A 20,571-nucleotide genomic window follows, 5' to 3' on the forward strand; every position below is an offset into this window, starting at 1 on the left:
ATTGTGTTCTGTGTTGTTGACTGTTAATCCAGTATATAGGTTTAACAATAAAACTTGGTTTGTGAGCACAACATTTTTGCCTTTATAATGTTTATCATTGAAAGATATATGTGCAGCTGAGAGTGATATAGATAGAGGAATGGATGACATCTAGTCAAGAAAGCATTCACACTGAGCATGTATTGGTTCAGTAAACTATTAATCACTGAATAAAACTTTTTTTTTTACAATATCTTAACACAAAACTAAGGCTTCTTTACCTTGTTTGAATAGCTTTACCTCTTTCTCAATACTGGTGATATGCTAACAAGAGTGAACATTTTGAATTTTAAATGTGCATTAGCTGTTTATGATATAAATTCTAAGAATGTGTAATGAACTGATTACCTCACTTGTTTTTTTGGATGATTAAAATTATGCAAAGTAAGCAGGCTTAATGATAGTCTAAACCTGCTGCAGTTAATGATATCTCAATTTCTTTCTGACCCTGATTTTTATCTTGATTTGGTTTGCAAAAAATTTTTGGTACTTCTTGCCCTCTCTACAAAGTTAAATTATTTCCTCTTTAAAGATGGTAATTATGATCAAATAGATGGAATACCTATTGGGTCCAGTGATAATTAATAGTTTTTCTGACACCATGAATGTATGTGGCTACAAAACTGCCCATGCAACTTTAAATATGCCCTTTTCAAATGCTGTATGACTGACAATTTCTTGCTATTTTGGCAGTTAAGTTACATTTCCAAATTAGTTACTCACCGTAATTCTCAACATAACATTATTGAGTTCACATCATCACTTATACATATTAATTGGTAAAGTGGTTGGCTGATGATTACTTGTCCTGTCTTTGTGATTGGATGTTTTATAACATTATTGGAAAGTAATGTAAATCATGAGAAATCACATGAGTTTAAGCAGGTACTGCCTAAAGGTTGGGGAATGAAAATATTTAAGGCAGACACCCTGGGAAGATAGCTTTTTCTTTGGAAAGGTATTTATCAGAAATACATTATCTGGTAAGGAAAATGTTAACTTCAAAATACCAATGGATTTCAGGTATAAAATTACCTCTTTGTAGATGCGTTTGTTCTCACTATTCCACCTGTTTGTTTTATTGACAATGAAGAGCCTTAACAGTTGAGGTAATCTTTACTGTATATTTTAGGAAATAAAGATTGGTTATTCAACTGAGGAGGGAGGAGCTAAGCTTCAAATAGTGCAAATAAAATGCCAGTTATTCTATAACGGGGAGGAGCTAATCATTAAATCGTGTAAACAACCAGCCAACAATTCTTTGTATCATTTTTCTCCCATTACAAAATTTAAAGAAGTTTTGCAGTACTACACTTGAATGCTCACTATGGTGTGATTGGAAATATGTATTTGAGACCTGGGATGTATACATATATAGTTACTGTTGGCATTTCTTCTTACTGATATTGTAATTGTGTTATGTCAATTTTATAGCTACAGAAATCTTTATTGAAAAAGGAATCGTATAAGGATTTTTAAGGTTGTGAATACTCGTGCCTTTGGACATGCAAAATGATATACAATAGAAAAATAGTATTAATGTATATTATATAATACATTATATTATATAATGCAGTGTGATCAGTGAAGCATGAAATGTGTAACTGCAAATAAATGACCTTAATACTGTCATGAGAAGCTTTAATTTTTATATCAGGTTCATATCAAGTGAATTTATAAACTGTTTTGTATAATTAGAGATACGTTTAAACAGTGAAATAACTTATTTATCTGTGAGTTTGTACTTTGTTGTTGTGTAGAATAACAAAATAACTGATACAGTCAAAATAATTTGTGAGTAATGGAGTAAGTGTTCCATTGTATTCCAATGTAGTTTTTGGTAACGACCACAGTATAGATAATAAAACGCAAAGATGTTTAAAGAAGAGTAGTTGAAATTTTCAACATTATTATTTCTGGATCTTTGTAGTTATTCTATCTCAATGTTACTCTTTGATTTTGTTAAATATGCTGGTATTATTATGTGAAGGTGTCAGTAAATATATGTTTATATTGTGGATAGAGTTACATTGTAAGTATCATTTCAGAGGCTTCTCTTTAATTAGTTTCTAACAACATACCTAAGGAAACAATTATTTAGTAAAATTTTTTTTGAAAATAATTAAAACAAAATAATTAATTTAATAATAACAAATATTATTATATTATTTCCAGGGTGATATAATCACTGTTATTAGACAGATTGATGAGAACTGGGCAGAAGGAAAACTGGGAGAAAGGATAGGTATATTTCCTATTTCATTTGTAGAGGTGAGCTTTGTTTTGAAATATACTGAAATGTAGCATGACTTGTTTGTTGGCATGACAGTATAGTTCCTGTTTAGTTGTTTAGTCTTTGATGGAGTTAGTAGTAGGAAGTGGTGAACATTTTTGGAAATGTAGAGGTGGTTTTGACTTGAAGAGTACATACTTTTGATGACTCCTTTAACCAAACTGTGTTACAACAGAGCAGGTAGCTAACACCACATTAATACTATTGTCAAAATCTGTGATGACGAGAAAACTGCGCTAACTGTCTCTAATTTAGCAGTGTAAGACTTGACGGGAGGCAACTAGTCATCATCACCCACTGCCAACTCTTGCACAACTCTTTTGTTTGTTTATTTTTGAATTTCATGCCAAGTTACACAAGAACTATCTGTGCTCACTGTCCCTAATTTTTCAGTGTAAGACAAGAGGGATGCAGCTAGTCATCACCACCCACTACCAACTCTTGGGCTACCTTTTTATCAACGAATAATGGGATGGATTGTTTCCTTAATGCCCTCATGGCTGAAAGGACGAGCATTTTTGGTATAACGGGTGTGAACCTGATGATGACCAAAGAAGGTCGAAACATTGTTCGCTCCTCTACATAGTGTTTTCTTTATCCATACCAGCCGTTTTTTTACTATATATAAGCTATTGTCAAAATGTTTTTATTACTGCATGAAGTTGTTATAAGAGGTCTTATCCCAGCAAGTAATATTATATTGCACATTTTATTTTAACCATACTGTCAACTATATTCACCCTGTCACATCATAATAGTAGAAAATGTGAATGGATGAGGGAAAACAATTGAACAACTAGGGATGAAAAAGAAAAAATAATTATCCTAATAATTTTAATTTAGTTGTATGAATATTATTAATTAAGAATTCTTGTATCCACATTTCTGATGCTTCTTGAAGTCCAGACACTCTTCAGTGGGAGTTGTATTATTTAGTAGTGAATAGAGGTATCCTGATGGTGAGCAATATTAACCCCTCCTGCCCATTGTGCATCAAGTGGTTGGTTCCATCTTATTTATCTTGGATCCAGCTCTCATGGCCCCCTGCTTTTGTTGCTTCTGTTAAGTGTGACATTTTTTACGGTTTTGGATTAGACTGCCTGGGCTTCTGGTTTATATATCCGTGTTATTCTTCACTTCTCTGATTACTCAAACATGTTTTTTTTTTTTTTCCTCTTACTCTAGTTGATTATGCTGGTTTTTGAACAAGCTTATTGCATGCACCTCAAAAGTAGGATTTTTGTTTTTTTCCTGATTTTCATGTTTATGCAAATTGTTTTTTCATCAACACAAAGAGGAAACTTCAGTCAACTCATCTTTGTTAACAGCTTACCCACCTTCTTACTTATCTCTACGATTTAGCCTTTTGTTTTTTGGCTGTGCATATTGATCCTGTTGTCTTTACTAAAGAAGTTCATACTTACCTGTACTCACTGCTGCCATTATTTATTTTTAAGCAGTTACTTGATTTATTTGGGCTTTGTTTTGTCAGCATGTCTTATCTGGATTACCTCATTCTTATCTTGGGCAACACATTTGACACTCTAAATTATAGATCTCTTTTGGAGACTTGAGGTGAGGAATATCATCAGCATTTATATCTACATTTTCTGTTTTTCACTCATCTAGGTCCAGAAAAACCCAGTAGTAAGCCTTGTCAGATCTTTCCCTGTCTTTCTCCTCATCATCTGGCCTCTTCCCTGTGTTCTTATCCTCAATAGACCAGCTATCCAGGAGCTTGAAAATTTCCTGTTTCTATAGCCACCTGGTAATTCCTGTCTTGTTGAGAGTAGTTATCACTTTGCACATCCATATATACTTCTTTTGTAAAAGACAGTTAATTCCCACAGATACTTTCTGACTTTAACTTCATCTGTTTTCAACTAAATTCCAAGAGCTTTTACACAAAAGATGCACTTTTTTAGTCTGCATTTTCACAACTATATGAAAGATTGATTTTTCCTAGTCTTATTCTGGGAGCTAACATTTTCTGTAACCTCCCAGTATGAAATCTGTTCATTTAGGTTGGCTGTTCAAAGTCTTATATGCTAGTTTTATCTTCTTTTCATCATCTAATTTATTTGAGGATCTTTATCAACTTGTTTGATGGGTCATCTGAGTAACCTTCTTGGGGCTCTGAAACTTATAGCTTCTGGTTAACAAGACTGGCATTCCTTTTTCCCTTTGTTTTATTTATTTTGGGGATTCTAATTTCTCAAGAGTCTTTTATATCTTTGGGTATACCCATTTATATCTTCTTCAGTGGCCTCCAGACCTAACATGGCCAGGTGGTAGGGCTGCTCAACTTGTAATCTGAGGGTCACTGGTTTGAATCCCCGTCACACAAAACATGTTTGTCATTTCAACCATGGGAGTATTATAATGTTACATACTATTCCATTATTCATTGGTAAAAGAGAATCCCAAGAGTTGGCAGTGGGTGGTGGTGAGTATCTGCCTTCCATGTAGTCTTTTACTACTGAAATACGGATCGCTAGTTCAGATAGCTCTTGTGTAGCTTTGCACAAAATTCAAGAATAAACTCTTGAACTTTGAAAAGTTTTTTTTTTTTTAGGTAAATGTTTTCCATTTTTTCTACTATATTATTAACTCTGTTATCATCAATGTACAATGCAGTGAAATGTTTAAAACAAAGAAATGGAAATCTATTTATTTTCTAGAATAGTCTTCTTATATCTTCTTTGGATCATGCGAGTTGTCTCATTTCATTGTGTTTTATATAATATGTTAATATAAATTATTATTTTTCTTCATTTTTGATTATTTATGTTGACACTCATCAACAGATGCTCACAGATAATATAACATTAATATCAACAGGGATGGTTTAGCCTCCAGCAAAATGTTGTTTATGCTTGTTGACTTTATGAATACTGCTTGATTGAGGCAAAGCATAGAATAAATTTAAGAAATCATTAAACCTTTCAAATACGAAACTTAAAATACAAATAATACATAATTAACTATAATTTAAATGCAGTTTAACTGTTCATTGAACTTATGTGTAAGGTGTGAAGAAACAGCTAAGTACTAGAGATGCTGTTCTCAACAGTTCACAAAGCTGCATTGCTAAAATGCATAAATCACCTACCTTTTCTATCCTTCTTACAAAATACAGTCTGAAATCTGCTTTTTTATCTTTTGTCTGTTTCTTTATGAGAGATGGCAGTTTTCCTCTTTTCTGTGTCTCATCCATCACATTCATCTTTTTATGAAGACGAAAGGTGTAAGATTTTTAAAACTTCGTCCTCTACACTTGTGTCTCCACAACAGGCAGTTGCTGTCCATTCTACAAAGTTTATCAATCCTAGACACTTTCTGGTCATGTTATTATATTATATGTGGGGATGTGAACAGTCCTAGACACATTTTGGTCACATTAGTACATTACATGTGGTGTCATCAACTTCTAAGTTTTGTATTTTTCATATTGACATTCTCCAATCTTTCTGATCTAAGGAGTTGAGTTGGTTTTAATAAAGAAATGAGATGCAGGAACCTACTGAGTGGCTGTTGTTGTCTTACAGAGAGTACTTCTGTATTTTGCAATGGCTGTTATGGGCATTAACATTTTTATTGATAACACTGGTCAACAAAGTTTTTGTTGCATTTATATCAAACACTTGGTATTACATAATTTCTTGCCCTGATTTCAGATCTGAAGTTAGTTTTTTTCTCAGTGCTCTACTTTTTTTGCAATCAAGGTATTTGAAAATCTCAAAATTTCGTCATCATCACACTGACGTCGTAGTCTATCATGAAAAATATGTGATAAAATATAAAACTCTTTAATATAGCTAGGTAATAAAAAAGAAAATGCAAGATAGTATAAATGTATTCAAGTTATTTATATAAATTCAATTTTATATTAAGTTATAATTCAATTTATTTATATAAAACTGATTAGTAGATAAGACATTTGCTACTATGAGGAGGCAAAGCTCAATTGCAGTCTACTCAGGTATGAATTTCAGCTTGTAGCTCTTGGCGCTTGTGGACTGTCTCAGGGCATTCTCGTTTAATGCTCAGGAGTAATCTGCCATCATATGTTTGTCCCATCTCCCTTGGTAACGCTCTTCCATGGTCTTGAGGTCCTGATGGAACCGCTTGCCTTGCTCGTCACTTACAGCTCCTGGGTTCTCAGGGAATCTATCAAGATGACTGTACAGGTAATGGAGTTTGACACTCATGTTACATCAAGATCGCAAAAGCTGACAACATATTCGCTACAAGGGTTTCATAGTTGTCAGCTTTTCTATTGCCGAGAAAGTTTGCCATCACCGCCACAAATGAAAGCCATGCAGTCCTTTCCTTGTCGTTCATCTTTCTGGCAAATTCTTGATCACGCACAAGTGCACACGAATCTGTGGTCCATCAAAACACCTGCCTTGATCTTCTCGAAGAACAAACCAGGGAGCACAGAAAATATGTGTTGGAAGCATTCACCGTCAGTATTCAACGCCTTCATAAACTGTTTCATCAAGCCCAGCTTGATATGGAGAGGAGGAAATATGATCTTTTCTCGACTGACAATTGATCGTTGACAATATTTGGCATACCTGCCTTCAGAGTCTCAATGTATGGGCCGCTTCTTCTGGTTCCAGTGCTTTTCTCGAGCTCGGCTGTCCCACATGCAAAGATAGCAGGGTACTTTGTAAATCCTCTTTGTTGACCTAGGAGGAAATTAACCATTTTGAGGTCCACACAAATTGTCCAGTTGTGCTCGAGGTATTTTAGTAGGTCAATCACAGTCTTAATGTCATTATATTCCTCTCAGAAATACACAGAGTGTCCAATTGGAACAGCTGCATAGACATTGCCATTATGAAGTAGAACGACTTCAAACTTTGCTTAAAACAATCTAGAAATAATCGCCAGTCATTTGGATGGAAAACTGGCATCCCTAATTCCTGGAGAAGACCTGAGATATTATGACAATAAACAAACATATTCTCCTCTGTAAGAAATGGCACAAAAGTCTGCTCCCGATTTTAGAAGTATGACACTTTAGTTGTATGGCTCAGCTGATTCTTTTCTTGCATACTGGAAGCTAACACTTCAGCTGCATTTTTGGAGAAACCCAAATCACGCACAAGGTCATTCAACTCTGGCTGGCTAAACGGTTGAGGAGTTAATGACTGTGGGGTCTCATAAGAAGGATCGCCACATTCTGAAAGTATTTCTTGAGTTTCATCAGCAGTCTCTTGCTCTTGGTCACTACCCACATCTTCAGATGGAAGAAATCCTTTAAAAACTGGGATTGGGAGCTCATCAGAGTGCAGAGCAGGTCGAATTGCTGAGGGGATACTAGGATATGAGATTTTGTGTCTGTTTTTCTTGCCAATGCCCTTTGTATTGACCAGACAAAAATAGCAGTCAGTTGTGTGGTCCATCGGTTCCTGCCAGGTCATGGAATTCAAAGGTAAACCCTTACGCTTCCCTTTTGTCCAGTCACGCAGCATTTCTCTCGCAGTTATGACACACAATATGTGGGGCCCATTTCTTGTCTTGGTTACCAAGAGCAAGTCCAAAGTATGCTTTATAAGCACGCCTCACAAACGATGTTATATTACTTTGACTAATAAGCGTGAAGCATCCGCGAAATATAACAGAAAGCGTCCGCTTGTTCTCACATTGACGCCTCCTTGTAGCCATGATCAGATCTGAAACAAAATCAAAACAATTTTAATATCTCTGTTAATAACATAAACGTGTAAGTAATTAATTTGACCACAAAATCTAAACAATTTTAATATCTCTGTTGATAACATAAACGTGTAAGTAATTAACACGCTTTCCTGCGATGGGACCCACCGGTGTCCCACTATTGTTTTACCTTTAACTAAGTTGCAGGCTAGAGACAAGTGTAACGACAACCTCACGTTATCATAGCTCATGCAGCACTGAAGCTGTTAGATGTACAAGAGCATCGCAGCAGTTGCCGGTTTGCCAATATAGGCATCGCAGGAAACGTGTTAATTTGACCACAAACGACTAGAATGAAAAACTTAAAATTGCATTAAAACTAGAGCATGTAGAGCTGAACCGTTTTCATATTTGAATTTAGCAGGTCACAAAGGGTAAGAATGAGTAAAAAAATCTTATGCAACTGAGATTTCGAAAAAAATTGTTGACCTGTGTAATGAGAGAAAAATGTTTCGACCTTCCTAGGCCATCTTCAGGTTAAGGTGATCTGGAAGGTTGAAACATTTTTCTCTCATTATCAATGAAAGTGTTAAGTACCCATAACAGCTGTTCTGAGATACATTTTTAAAGCAAGTGGGTTACTCGTCATCAAGAGAGTACTTCTGTGTTCCAAAATTTGCATTGAGTTGTGGATTGCAGAAACCATTCAACCAATCTGCCCCTTCTCACAGATCTGATGATTCCTGTTTGGTCTACAAACCTCTTTGGTTTTCCTGTGTTCCTCAGTGCTAAACTGCTACAAGGGTCATGACAGGGAGTACATGATGCACCCTGTGGTTGGAAGTAGGATGAGAGTGTCAACTTAGAAGAGTGGTGCAGACTGCTCCAAATACCTAATTATTCTTAGTAGTTGTAATAACTGGATGAATCTCAAGTTCTACTCTGGATGCATTATTGTCATTAAAGAATCTGATTTTTTTTCTTTCTTTCTGGTATAATACTTAGCTTGACATGTTGCTCTAGCTACACTTTGTGATTTTTCATGCCTGTGTGGTATACTAGGTAGCTGAGCCACCTTCACATTATACCTACTTTGGAACACTAGCAGTAGACAAAGTTATTTTGTTGGGATGTTTTGAACAGTCATTCTGTTGGTGAAAGGTTTTCCTTGCTTCAGATGGATGCAGCCTTTCACCCAAAACACTTCCATTATCTGAAAATGTATTTCAGGTAGATAATATTCTCTCCACAGAACCACCCAACCTTCCTCCCCCCCTTCCAGTGTATCTGTTTGCTTCATCAACAATTAACATTTGGTTTACATAAAATGTTGAAGGTGAGTACTGTGCAAGGATGTGTCACTCCTGTTGGTTGAGGGTTGTAGTCTTCTAATGATTACATCATAACATAGTGTTTTGGAACAACACGGGACCTATTACATCCTCTAAACTAAAACTATTAATAAATACATTTTTTAAAATCTTAAAGCCTGCTCTTATCATGTATAGAGCTATCAAGGTTTCTCTTAAACTCACTTTAACTTTCTGCCTCTACAACATCTAAAGGCAGCGTATTCCAAAAGCCAACAATCCTGTTTGAAAAATAAAACTATCTTAATTGAAGATTATTCCTGCCCTGCCAAAATTTGTCTCCTAGTCTTACTATTCTTATCCTGAGATATGAAAAAAGATGTAACTCAAACACTATCACTTCCCTTTACAATGTTAAACACCTCAGTCAGATCACCTCTAACTCTTCTTTTTATAAGAGAAAGTAATTTTAGAAATTTCATCCTCTACTCTGAATTCCTTTCAACAATTCAGTTTCTTTTGTAGGAATGGACCTTAAGACTGAACACAACCAGTGACCTATACAATGAAATTATAACATATTTAGACTTGTATTCAATATTTCTGTAGATGCAACCTAATATCATAGTAACAACACACTGCTTAGATGGCTTAAAAGACTGATCAACTAATACACCAAGATTTCTTTCTCTTTCTCACTAATTTCATCAGTATCATCTGTGGTCTGTAACAAATTACCACTAAGAACTCTTTATGTTTATATTCACTAGTAGAAACCCAAATGAATTGAACCTCCTTGCTATTATCTTTATTATCAACTTGATTCAACCTCCTTGTTGTTATCTTTATTCTCACCTTCAACATGATATACTCATAATTTATGTATAAAGCCACCCCCACCCCTCTTTAATACTTCATCGCTATTAAATAGCCTATAACCCTATACTTCAAAGAAACTTCTGCCATCAAAATAATCTACTTTTCACCATGTTTTAGTTACTCACAATCAGAATTCTCCATTTATACCAGTGTCCTTAGGTCCTCTGTCTTATTTCTTATACTTCTAGCATTATAATGGTAACATTTTCTATATTAAACTTTACTCTGTGTTATCCTGTTTAAATTTCATTTGTTGTGGCCCTCACTTTATGGGCACAAGAAAACTGCATCTCTGCTATGTTAATTATACCTTCCATCTGTGTGTCTGTGTAGAATACTTTAATTATACTTTCAATGTTTAATTCCTGCACTAACCATAACCAGTTATTTGTACTTAATAATATGTAATTAAGACTGAATACTAAATACCAATAGCCTATTGTCAACACTGTTAGTTAAGAACAAATTATATTAAACATTTGCAATGTTTTTAAAAACAGTTATTATCTTATATACAGTTCTAAAAATAAGAACATTTCTAGTTTCAAAATTACATTAAAATACAAATTACTTATTGTACAGGATAGAAATTAGTAAAATACCCAATAAGACTTGAAAAGTTTCATACACTGAGCATGTTTCAACATAAAACTGCATCAGTTTACCAGTTAAGCCTAATTTAAAATTGTAGGGTAACTACATCACTAAACTTTTATTTGCCAATCCTGATAAATCTGGTTTGACCCATGTTACTACAAATGATAATGTTAAACAATTGTAAAAGTTCATAAGAGCTTTGCTTTTCAAAGTCTTCTCTCTTCTTTTGCAGTTCACATTATTGCATGTAGGGGGTGAGAGCTTTAACAGTATGAAAGTAGAAGTTGGTACCAATGATGAAATTATAGGGAAAACTGTGTACTGTTGAAATGTAACAAATTATTAAGAAAAACTATGTACTTTTGAGAGACAAATTAAATTGCTAGGTTAAACTATGTACTTTTGCAACACAACTTAAATTTTTAAGTAAAACTGTGTACCTTTTGAAACTCATAATTTAGATTGTTAAGTAAAGCTTTAAAACATACAGCTTAACAAATATATCAAATTACATATGTTGTTCTTTAGTACAGAGTATTGTTGATTTTATCTTCAGTTTAAAAGTTTGTCTCATGGTGTCAGAGAAGACTAGGACATTATTTTAAGGCTCTTATCCCATAGTTAGAAAGTCAGTTAAATTATGAGAGTTATAGGATATTTACTTGCTTTCTGTATTTCATTATTCTATGTCTGTGGGTACATTATGTGAGTAAATGAAAAATATTTTGTGCACTAGTATCTTTAGTGTGTGTGTAAGAAAAAAGTAGGCTTAAGTGTCATTGGCAACCAGCAATAGAAAACAAGAGGTCAAGGTAAGAACTAAATATATATATATATATATATATTTATTTTTTACTTATTGTTATACTGATAACAAATATATAAAATTATTGGGTTAGATAATGATAAACAGCAATACAAATTGTTCACAAGGCATGCTTGCAAACTGCTTGAGCCTTATTGTCATTCATTATAGTAACATGAGTAATGTATTTAGTAAATTATTTAGAATTTATGTGGCAGGATAATTAGTTAGACACAGTTCAAAGGGCAATGAAACAGAAACAAACTATAAACAATTATAGACTGTTATGAGCTTTAAGCTACTTTGAATAAAGTTACAATTTCCTGCTAAAATCTGTAGTCTTTCAAAGAAAAGTGGATAATTTCAATTTATTTCATGTTTTTCATGGTGGTTACAAGGTCAAACAAATTGACTTAATCCCAATAAAGTCAGTGTAGAGAAAATAAAAGATAAAATATAAAGTTTTTCTGAAAAAGTGATATTTATTCATGAGATTTTAGAGGTTACCAAAGGAAATTTGAAATTTTCAAATGAAGAAAAGTGCTATTAATTTTAACATGAAATTTACTTTCTACTATGAGCAATCAACACTTTAACTCCATACATTCCTGGGCAAGACTTTAATAAGAATAGTTATTAATAAAATATGACTGTCTGTTTGCAAAACACTTGTGATGTTTAGTGAAAGTTAGCCAAAGTTTGTAAAGATACCCAAGACGTATTAAAATTATAGAAACTGTTGATGATTTCGAATAACCCCATATGGAAAGGGTTAACAACATTTTGGTAAAAGTATGTATGTTTGATGGAACATTTGACAGTCAAGTAAAAGTACGTATGCTTAATAGAACACTTGATACTTGTGTGGTGAAAGTGTGTACCTTTGTTGTTCCACACAATGTATGTACATTTTCTGTACTTTTGGCTACACAGTTAGTCAGATTGGTTGACCTTATAACCATTGCATACTCATTATAGTTTCCAGGCTATATATTTCAATACACACTATACATATCTTCACAAAATTTGGCAAAATTTTTGTAAGCCTTACAACACATTTGTACAGAAAAAAATATTTTTACTAAAGATTTGTCTCTGAAAGTATGTATATAGTCATCTTTTTTACCATTACGAGTGGAAGGTAATTTTCATACCCCCCGCTAGTACAGCGGTATGTCTCCGGATTTACAACGCTAAAATTAGGGGTTCGATTCCCCTTGGTGGGCTGAGCAGATAGCCCTATGTGGCTTTGCTATAAGAAAACACACTGGTAATTTTCATATGGAAATTAAAAATAATTTTCTTTATCTCAAAAATCTCAAAGTTCATTTATGTAATCTTTAAAATCTAAAGTTTCAGATGTTTCAGTAAAACTTTCTCATTTTTTGTACTATGTACGAGATTTCTAAATTTGACTCAACTTGTAACCACCAAAAAATTAAAGTAAATCTATATTACTCTTTTTGTCTTTTAAGAATGACTTCAAATTGTGGCGTAAAAGTAAATAGCTTTAAATCTGTAACAGTGTACATCTGTTTATATTTATGTTTTGATTTTCTTTTAATCATGTCTAACTACTATTTGTGTCTTTTATAAATTGTAAATCACTTGGTGAGCATGCAGTTAATGTTGCTTTATCAAACAAATTACATATGAGTCTTATGAGCTTTTGAAATATTATTTATTTTACCTAATTTAACTTCCATTAAACTAAAAAAAAAACTTGCTGTTTTTAATTTTAGTTACTTTAATAAACAAATAATGTAGATGAAAAGAAACAAAGTACACGTCTGGGCTTTTTTTTTTTTTGTTGTGTGCTATCAATTACACACAACCCTACATTTTTATACTAGGTGCAGTGTTGCAATAAATAATTAAAAAGTGCATTAAATAACAGAATAACAACATTGGAAAAAGCAGATAGTGTCCAAAAACTGTCACAACTTTTTAGTGTTTTAACAATGCAATCAGAGCTGTTAAACATTCATCTGAGGTCATCATTGTGTTTCACATGTAAAAAAGCATGAACTGAAAGCAAAACTGACAATGTTCTGTACAGGAAACAATATAGTATAATACATAAATTTATAGATGAATCCTTGGTTTTTATTGGTTATAAATAAAATATTGAATGCTAGAGAGAACTACTGGCAATCTTTATTGGCAACTGGAGTCCAATTTTCTATTTGATGGCTCAGTAACCATATGTAATTGAAGGCAAGGAAAATTATGCTATGCCTGGGTGATGTTAATATTATAATGATTAAGTAACATTAAATTTTATTCTTCTTGGAGGGGTAGCAAATAAATTAAAGAAGGGTGGATGCATACAGGAAAAACGTCACAATTCTCATACTGGGGGAAGTTCATGATTTTGTTTTTCTATTGCCAATATAGTTATTGTATTATACTAAAATATGGGTTATTGGCTACGTTTTCATGCTATATTTATTGGTATTCTATGAAAATATAGTAGTTTAAGTTTTGAATAAGAGTTGCCCAAACCTCATGATATGCAGAGAAAAAGATGTCCATGGAAAGAGGATTAACAAGTACACTCATGTTGTAGAATAATTCAATTTATAATTGTTAGATGAAAATACATGCATTTTGTAGAACACTTCATTTAACAGTTGTTATGTAAAACTAAATGCATTTTGTGAAACTCTTTTGCCTTACAACTGTTAAGTAAAAGTACATACATTTGATGGAAGCTTCACTTTTACTAGTGTTGTGTAAAAGCATGTCTGCAAGGCAAAGGGAATCATTTAACCCCTCACTTCAGAGAAAACCATATGCTTTCAGATGAGATTGAAAAAAAGAAAGGGAGATAAAAGGAAAGAAAAGAAAAAAAGGAAAGAAAATGTGGAAGGAATAGGGAAGAAATATGAATCAAATAGAGAAGAGAAACAGAAATATCACCATCAGAATATCAAGATTAAGATTTTACTTTTGTTTTTTTCTTCACTTATTTCATTACCATCAGAGCAAGAGCACACGCATGTCAGTAAATATGGATGGAGAACAAAATAGAAGAGATGATCAGAGCTTTTGCTCATAAAAAAAAAAATCATGAAAACTTATTGCTTATTTGAATTTTATTTGGTCTTATGTTTTATGCATCAGAAGAGTAAAAACACTAGCTGCAATAAAAAATTTATGTTTACATTTTGTGATTTGTGATAACAAAGATATGATGTTACTTTGTTGGAAGGGTACTGATCCTCCAGTTGTGAGATTTGCTATATGGGCTTGGGTAAAAGTATGTACATTTGATGGAAGTTCACTTGTACAAGTGTTGGGTAAATATACGTACATTTTGTACAACTCTTTACAATTGGTAGGTAAACATTTACCAGAAAACAATTTGCTTGATAGATGTCTCTTTCTATGGTTGTTCTTTTCTTGTTTATTAATGCAAAATTTTACAAATTAAGTAGTGTATATTTTCTTTACTAAAATACAATCCCTACTTTTCACTTGATGCCTCTCTTTTCAGTTTGTTTCATCTACCATTTGAAATTTTTTGATCTTTTACAAAGTCATTATTATTAATTAGGATTAATTTTGAATACCAGATAGGTAATTCATTGAAAATGACAGGAGATAGGTACATTTTGATGTTTCATACTGAAAACTTAACATTATTAAGGAATATTTCAGAAGAAATGTTTTAAACTCCAAAGGAATCAGTAGAAAAATATTTTAAAATTTACAGTAAACACTAAATAGATGTGTTTTGTAAAGTCTTTTATAAGTTAAAAAATATTTCAAACTCCTAAAGTAAACACTAAACTAATGTTTAAAACAACTGCAATAGATACTGAGGATGTTTCAAAATTATGTAATAAAGACATTTTATTTTTAAATTGTACAGTGAGTAAAAACTAAATGTCTTCCATAAATAGATACTACAAAAAGATGTTTAAAAATCATACATTAAGGGCTAAATAATATAATTTTAACATTTGAGTAATTGAATGTTTTTAATGTCTTTATAGTACTATCTGAATTAATTTAAATAATCTGTTGATTAATGAAAAAGATATAATTTAGTGATATTTTAAGTGGACTATTTTGGAAAAATAGAGTCTATTTTATGTGTATTTCTCTGTTTCAGATGAACTCTGCAGCTAGAGCATTAATTAGACTCCCAGAAAAGTAAGTGGTTTTATAATTAACATATGATAATTTTTCCTGAGATAAAAAGTAGTTATTTGACTCTGTAATACTTGTATGAACAAAGAGATGATATAAAGCTCATGTTTCAGTTATCTGTGTTCTTAACTGATTTCACTCTTGGTGATGAAACTAAAGGATATCTCATTCAAGCTTCATCTATGGCTAAAACTGGTGGAAGATACTTGTAAAGTGAAACCAAGAGCTACAATTTTAGTTAAATTTCATGAATGATTGTAGTACTTATGGCTCTTGTAACTGCTAAGCTTTCAATAGCTTTATTTCTATTGTGTTAAAAATTTATGTAGCATTTTCACAACTTAGTTGTCTGTAACAGTGTTGAGTTTTGACCACTATAAACCTATGTTTTGAGATTTCAATATTTCTTCATAGGACAATCACCTTCCATTATGTAATTCTTCTCTCAGTATTATTGAGCTGAATATTAGTGGAATATTCCTTCCTTCAGCTGTTGCTAACCCACCTTTTCCGTGAAAATGGAGTGGTTATTTCCAACATAGTACATTACTTCTGCTTACAAAAATAGTTATTCTCATTTTGTGCTGCCCTATATATGCAAACATTTTTTGTGCATTCCATAAGCCCTGAAGCTTCCACTCATCTGGAATTGACTGATTGCAAAGCATCTTGTGTGCAACTCATACTGAGACAACCCTCTGTCGTTAACAGTGCAATATAGTTTCTTGATGTAGTTGATTCACTGTATTCAGTTCTACCGAACTATAACTTCTTGTTTGGCAGTACTTTTGTTATGATGTTTAGTTTGTGCTCCCTTCAAGTGTTTTATTTTGGTTTCTTTCCCTAACTTTGTATTAATTTCTCTTAAGGAAGATTACTCTTTATTACACAGTAAAGATGCTTGAAATTTGTTGAGTTTCTCTGAAGTGGAATTTTTTACACTTCTATCCAATTACAAAACTTGCTTCATTACAAAAACTTTTGGTTTTTGCCAATACAGTTGTGTTTGATTATTCATTTTGCATTATTAATGCTATATTACCGTATTGGAGGGTATATGTTCTATCAGCACTAACACGTGCTTCAGGTAGCAGTACTCTGTGAGAAGATTTATTTGGCTTTGTTTCATCAGGAGATTTATTGTCCAATATGTTGACCTTTATTGGTCCCTGTCTCAAGTTTGAGGGCCCACACATTTTACCATACAGCACACTGACCTTGGAAAGATAAGACATTATACTGTTACAGCTTTTGAATAACTTTATTTTCAATATTATTATCTGTAGTTATTTTAGTACTGTAACATAAGTTTCATTAGATTGGTTGATACTCATAGTCAAGTGCAGGTTTCAAATTAGGCTTATTTTTGTCTTTTCTTCTATACTACTCATACCAGGGGTCTTTGTTATTTTAAGATTATCTGTAATTTGTCTTAGTGGGATATCAATCATTTATTTAACTGTATTGTTTTACTTCCATACATCATGTCTCTTACGTAAGTTATAGTTAATACACACTTATTTAATTTTAAAATTAACGTTTATTTCATTTTTGTAATGATTTATACTTCATGTTAACTTGGTTCATGTGGAACCCTTAGGCCAGGGTCTGCTTAACTCCTCTCAGTATTGTACAGATTCATTGTTAGATTAAGATTTTTGTTTTAGGCTTTAGTAATATCTTTTATGTACTGTTCAATTAGATTTAACATGTGTCTGTTTTTAGTCTACATGCAGTTTTGCTAATTTTGATTTACTTATATTGTACATAATGTTTTACCATTAAGTTTTTAAATTTGTAACTTATACTTCTTACCCTTGATTTTTTTTTTGTGTGGACTCCTGGAGTTTGGGGTCAACCCTACTTGCTTTCAAGATTGAAATGGTTCAGCCATTATAGCAAGAAGATGACTAGACAGCTTAGATTTTGTCAGTTTTCCTCCATCTTATCTCCTATCTAGTGTTTCAGCCTTTTATCACTTGGTCTACTCTCCTATAATTAATGTTTATCTTCCACCTCCTTTCAATGGTGTTCCACTTGTATTTAGGGAGTTTTGTGGGATACATCTTCATTATTTCCTCCATATTGGAGTGTTTGCCATTTCAGTTCTGTCCTTCTACATGTGGTTTCTTTACTTTAGGATTATCTTGGGTTGGACACTGGTGCTTTTTTACCATCCATTGCTATTAGGGACTTAAAGTCAGATCTTTTTCTCCACTGATCTGTTTTTCTGAGGCTCCTCTTATACATTTAGCATCATGTTGGGTGTCTGCAATACTGCATTTGATCTTTTTCAGTCACTCTTTTGTTTCATTTTATGATTTTGTCACCTTTATCTTTTTACATGTCCAGCAATTTCCCATTTTCTACCTGTGCTACCTTTGGATTTTCTCTATTTGTCTTGTATGCTTAATGCTGATTGAGTATTCTGGTTCAATTGGTTCTGCCATAACAACTTCTTGAGTCCTCTCTGATTTCATATGTAGTTTTTGATCACATTTGGGTAGGCTATTTCTTAATGCCTGAGAATACCCACAGTGAGAGTTCTTAATTTCCACTTCTTAGGATTCTATCTTTAGGTTTTTTCACCACATGATTCATGCCTTGCTCTTTAGACTTGTTTTAGTTCCATATGTCTTTTGTGGGGTGGTTTGCATTTTACCTGACTTCCACAATTTGGGGGATTTTATCTACACCATTTATTGGATGTCTTTCTTCATTTAGCTTTGTCCAAACAGGGGTAGTCTTAACATACTCATGTAATCCTTCCACTGTCAGTTCAGGTTGTGGATTTTCTGGTTGAATATGTTTCCTTGTTCTATACCTCATATTCTACTCTCTTTGAGGTGAGTGTTTTTAAATGCCCCTCCATCAGGACCATCCATTTTTCTCTGCAGTTGCATTTGATGGAGTGTTCTAATCTCCAATTTTAAAATTTTGGGAATTTCAAGACATTTACTTTTGTTATATTTGTTTAGTGGTTCGAGGGAGGTGATTCAAGAAAACCTTGATAATCAGACATGGTCAAATCTTGTCACTGATAAATGTAAATTGAATTGAAAATTGAATTTGAAATTATGAAATTTTGTCTCTGATTCAGATCTTGGACAAATCCCAAATTTATTATGCTATGTATGTTATGTATTAAGATTTTAAATGACTGGAAATTTTCATTTGAATTTAGAAGTTAATTAAATATTAATATGTATTAAATTTATGATATATGATTTTTTAATACAAATATATTTTAATATACAAATAAGACAATTTATAATAATGGTTATTACTAATAGTTATTACAAATGATAATTTATATACAAAAGTTTTACAAACTGGCAAACAATACTGAATTTTATATCTGGTCTGGAACTGTATCTTTTATCAAAGTTCATGGAGAACAAATTAATTCTTTGTTGATACACCTGTACACTTCTTTTGACAGCTGGCTCAGCTTGAAGCACCTCTGTTTCACTGGCAACAGTATGTAATGTCATCATAGAAATACTAACATCTGAAGTTGGACAATTTATGAAGTTCAAAATCTATGAATATTCTTGGTCCAAATGTAGTTTTCTGATTAATAGATGGTAATCGCAATTCTAGCTTTCGAGGCTTTTAGCACACTGATCGCAACTGTCCAATAATATTCTTATTCTACTGTCTCTCAAACTTTCAACATTGTTCTAAAAGAGGCTAGCATTTTCATAAAATATTGTTGATTCTTACTCTCAAGAGCCTTCTACAAATTTCAAAAACAGGTGGGATTTGTGCAATACACAGCCAACAATATACATCATAGGTAAAAAAGAAAACTATAATGAAACAAGTGTAGCTATTAAAATAAACTTATAACAGTAGATCCGTTACATGTGTGCAAAAGATATTTGCATATAAAGGGCATCACTGAATGAGAATAGCTAATAATGTAAGTAGAGGTAAGTACCTTTAGGAAATACATTTACAGTATAGGACAGTCATAACTTTGTAGTTTTATGTGTTTTATAAGCTAAAGTTAGTGTAATATTTTTGTTCTCAAATTTGACATGTGCTTGAAATTTGGTATTTAAAAAAAAAACATTTTATTCTAGTTTTCAAACTATTGATAGTTGCTCCAATAAATAGTATTAATTGAAGTTCAGCCATATTTGTTGTACGGGTTTTATGTTCTTCATTCTTAACTTATATTTTTCTTCATATCTTAAAATTCCAACATAGTTCAGTTTGTATACTGAAACAATCCAGTCTTCATTCTTTAAACATCAGTGACTCACTGTCACCTAGATCTTTGCACTTTTCTGGTTATTACAGTTGTAAGTTATCTGTGTGTAACACTTATACGATATCATACTAATATCATATTGTAAGTTAACTCTTGCTATGGGCTTGGTTTATTTAATCTAAATCTTGATCCTGAATTCACCTTTTGTTTCCATACTATAACTTTTAATTGTTGTTTTTTTAATTATTTTTCATGAAACTTGTAAGCTTTTAATCAGAATTACAAGATCTTTATAAATAAAAAAATTAAATTTTTGATGGAATATTTTTACTAAATATTTCTCTGTGAATGTATGGAGTCAGAGTGTTGACTGCTATTGGTGCAAAGTAATTTTCATGTAAAGAGTAGAAATCCTTTTTTCATGTGAAAGTTGTGAATTTTTATTTGCATAATTCCTTAAGTCTTAAATAAATTTCAAATTATTTTTTTTCAGTAAAATTGTAAATTTGATCTGTTAATTGCTTTACCCTAATTCTCTACAGGGTTGGTCACTTTTACTGACTAATTAAACACCACTAAATGAATACAAAACAAACCTAAGTTA

General features: G+C 32.4%; 1 protein-coding gene across 9 annotated transcripts in view; it reads left to right on the forward strand.

Annotated features, from left to right (window-relative positions):
* The window catches only part of LOC143240562 (E3 ubiquitin-protein ligase SH3RF1-like), a 68,870-nt gene that overhangs the window by 15,506 nt on the left and 32,793 nt on the right, over window positions 1–20,571 (forward strand). For all 9 annotated transcript variants that reach the window (XM_076483202.1, XM_076483205.1, XM_076483201.1 and 6 more), the window contains exons 5-6: window positions 2,215–2,310; window positions 15,711–15,751. In XM_076483202.1, the coding sequence (XP_076339317.1) occupies window positions 2,215–2,310; window positions 15,711–15,751 (137 nt within the window). The remainder of the gene's footprint in view (window positions 1–2,214; window positions 2,311–15,710; window positions 15,752–20,571) is intronic.

Source organism: Tachypleus tridentatus, chromosome 13 (genome assembly GCF_004210375.1).
Source record: "Tachypleus tridentatus isolate NWPU-2018 chromosome 13, ASM421037v1, whole genome shotgun sequence".
Classification (NCBI taxonomy): Eukaryota; Metazoa; Arthropoda; class Merostomata; order Xiphosura; family Limulidae; genus Tachypleus; species Tachypleus tridentatus.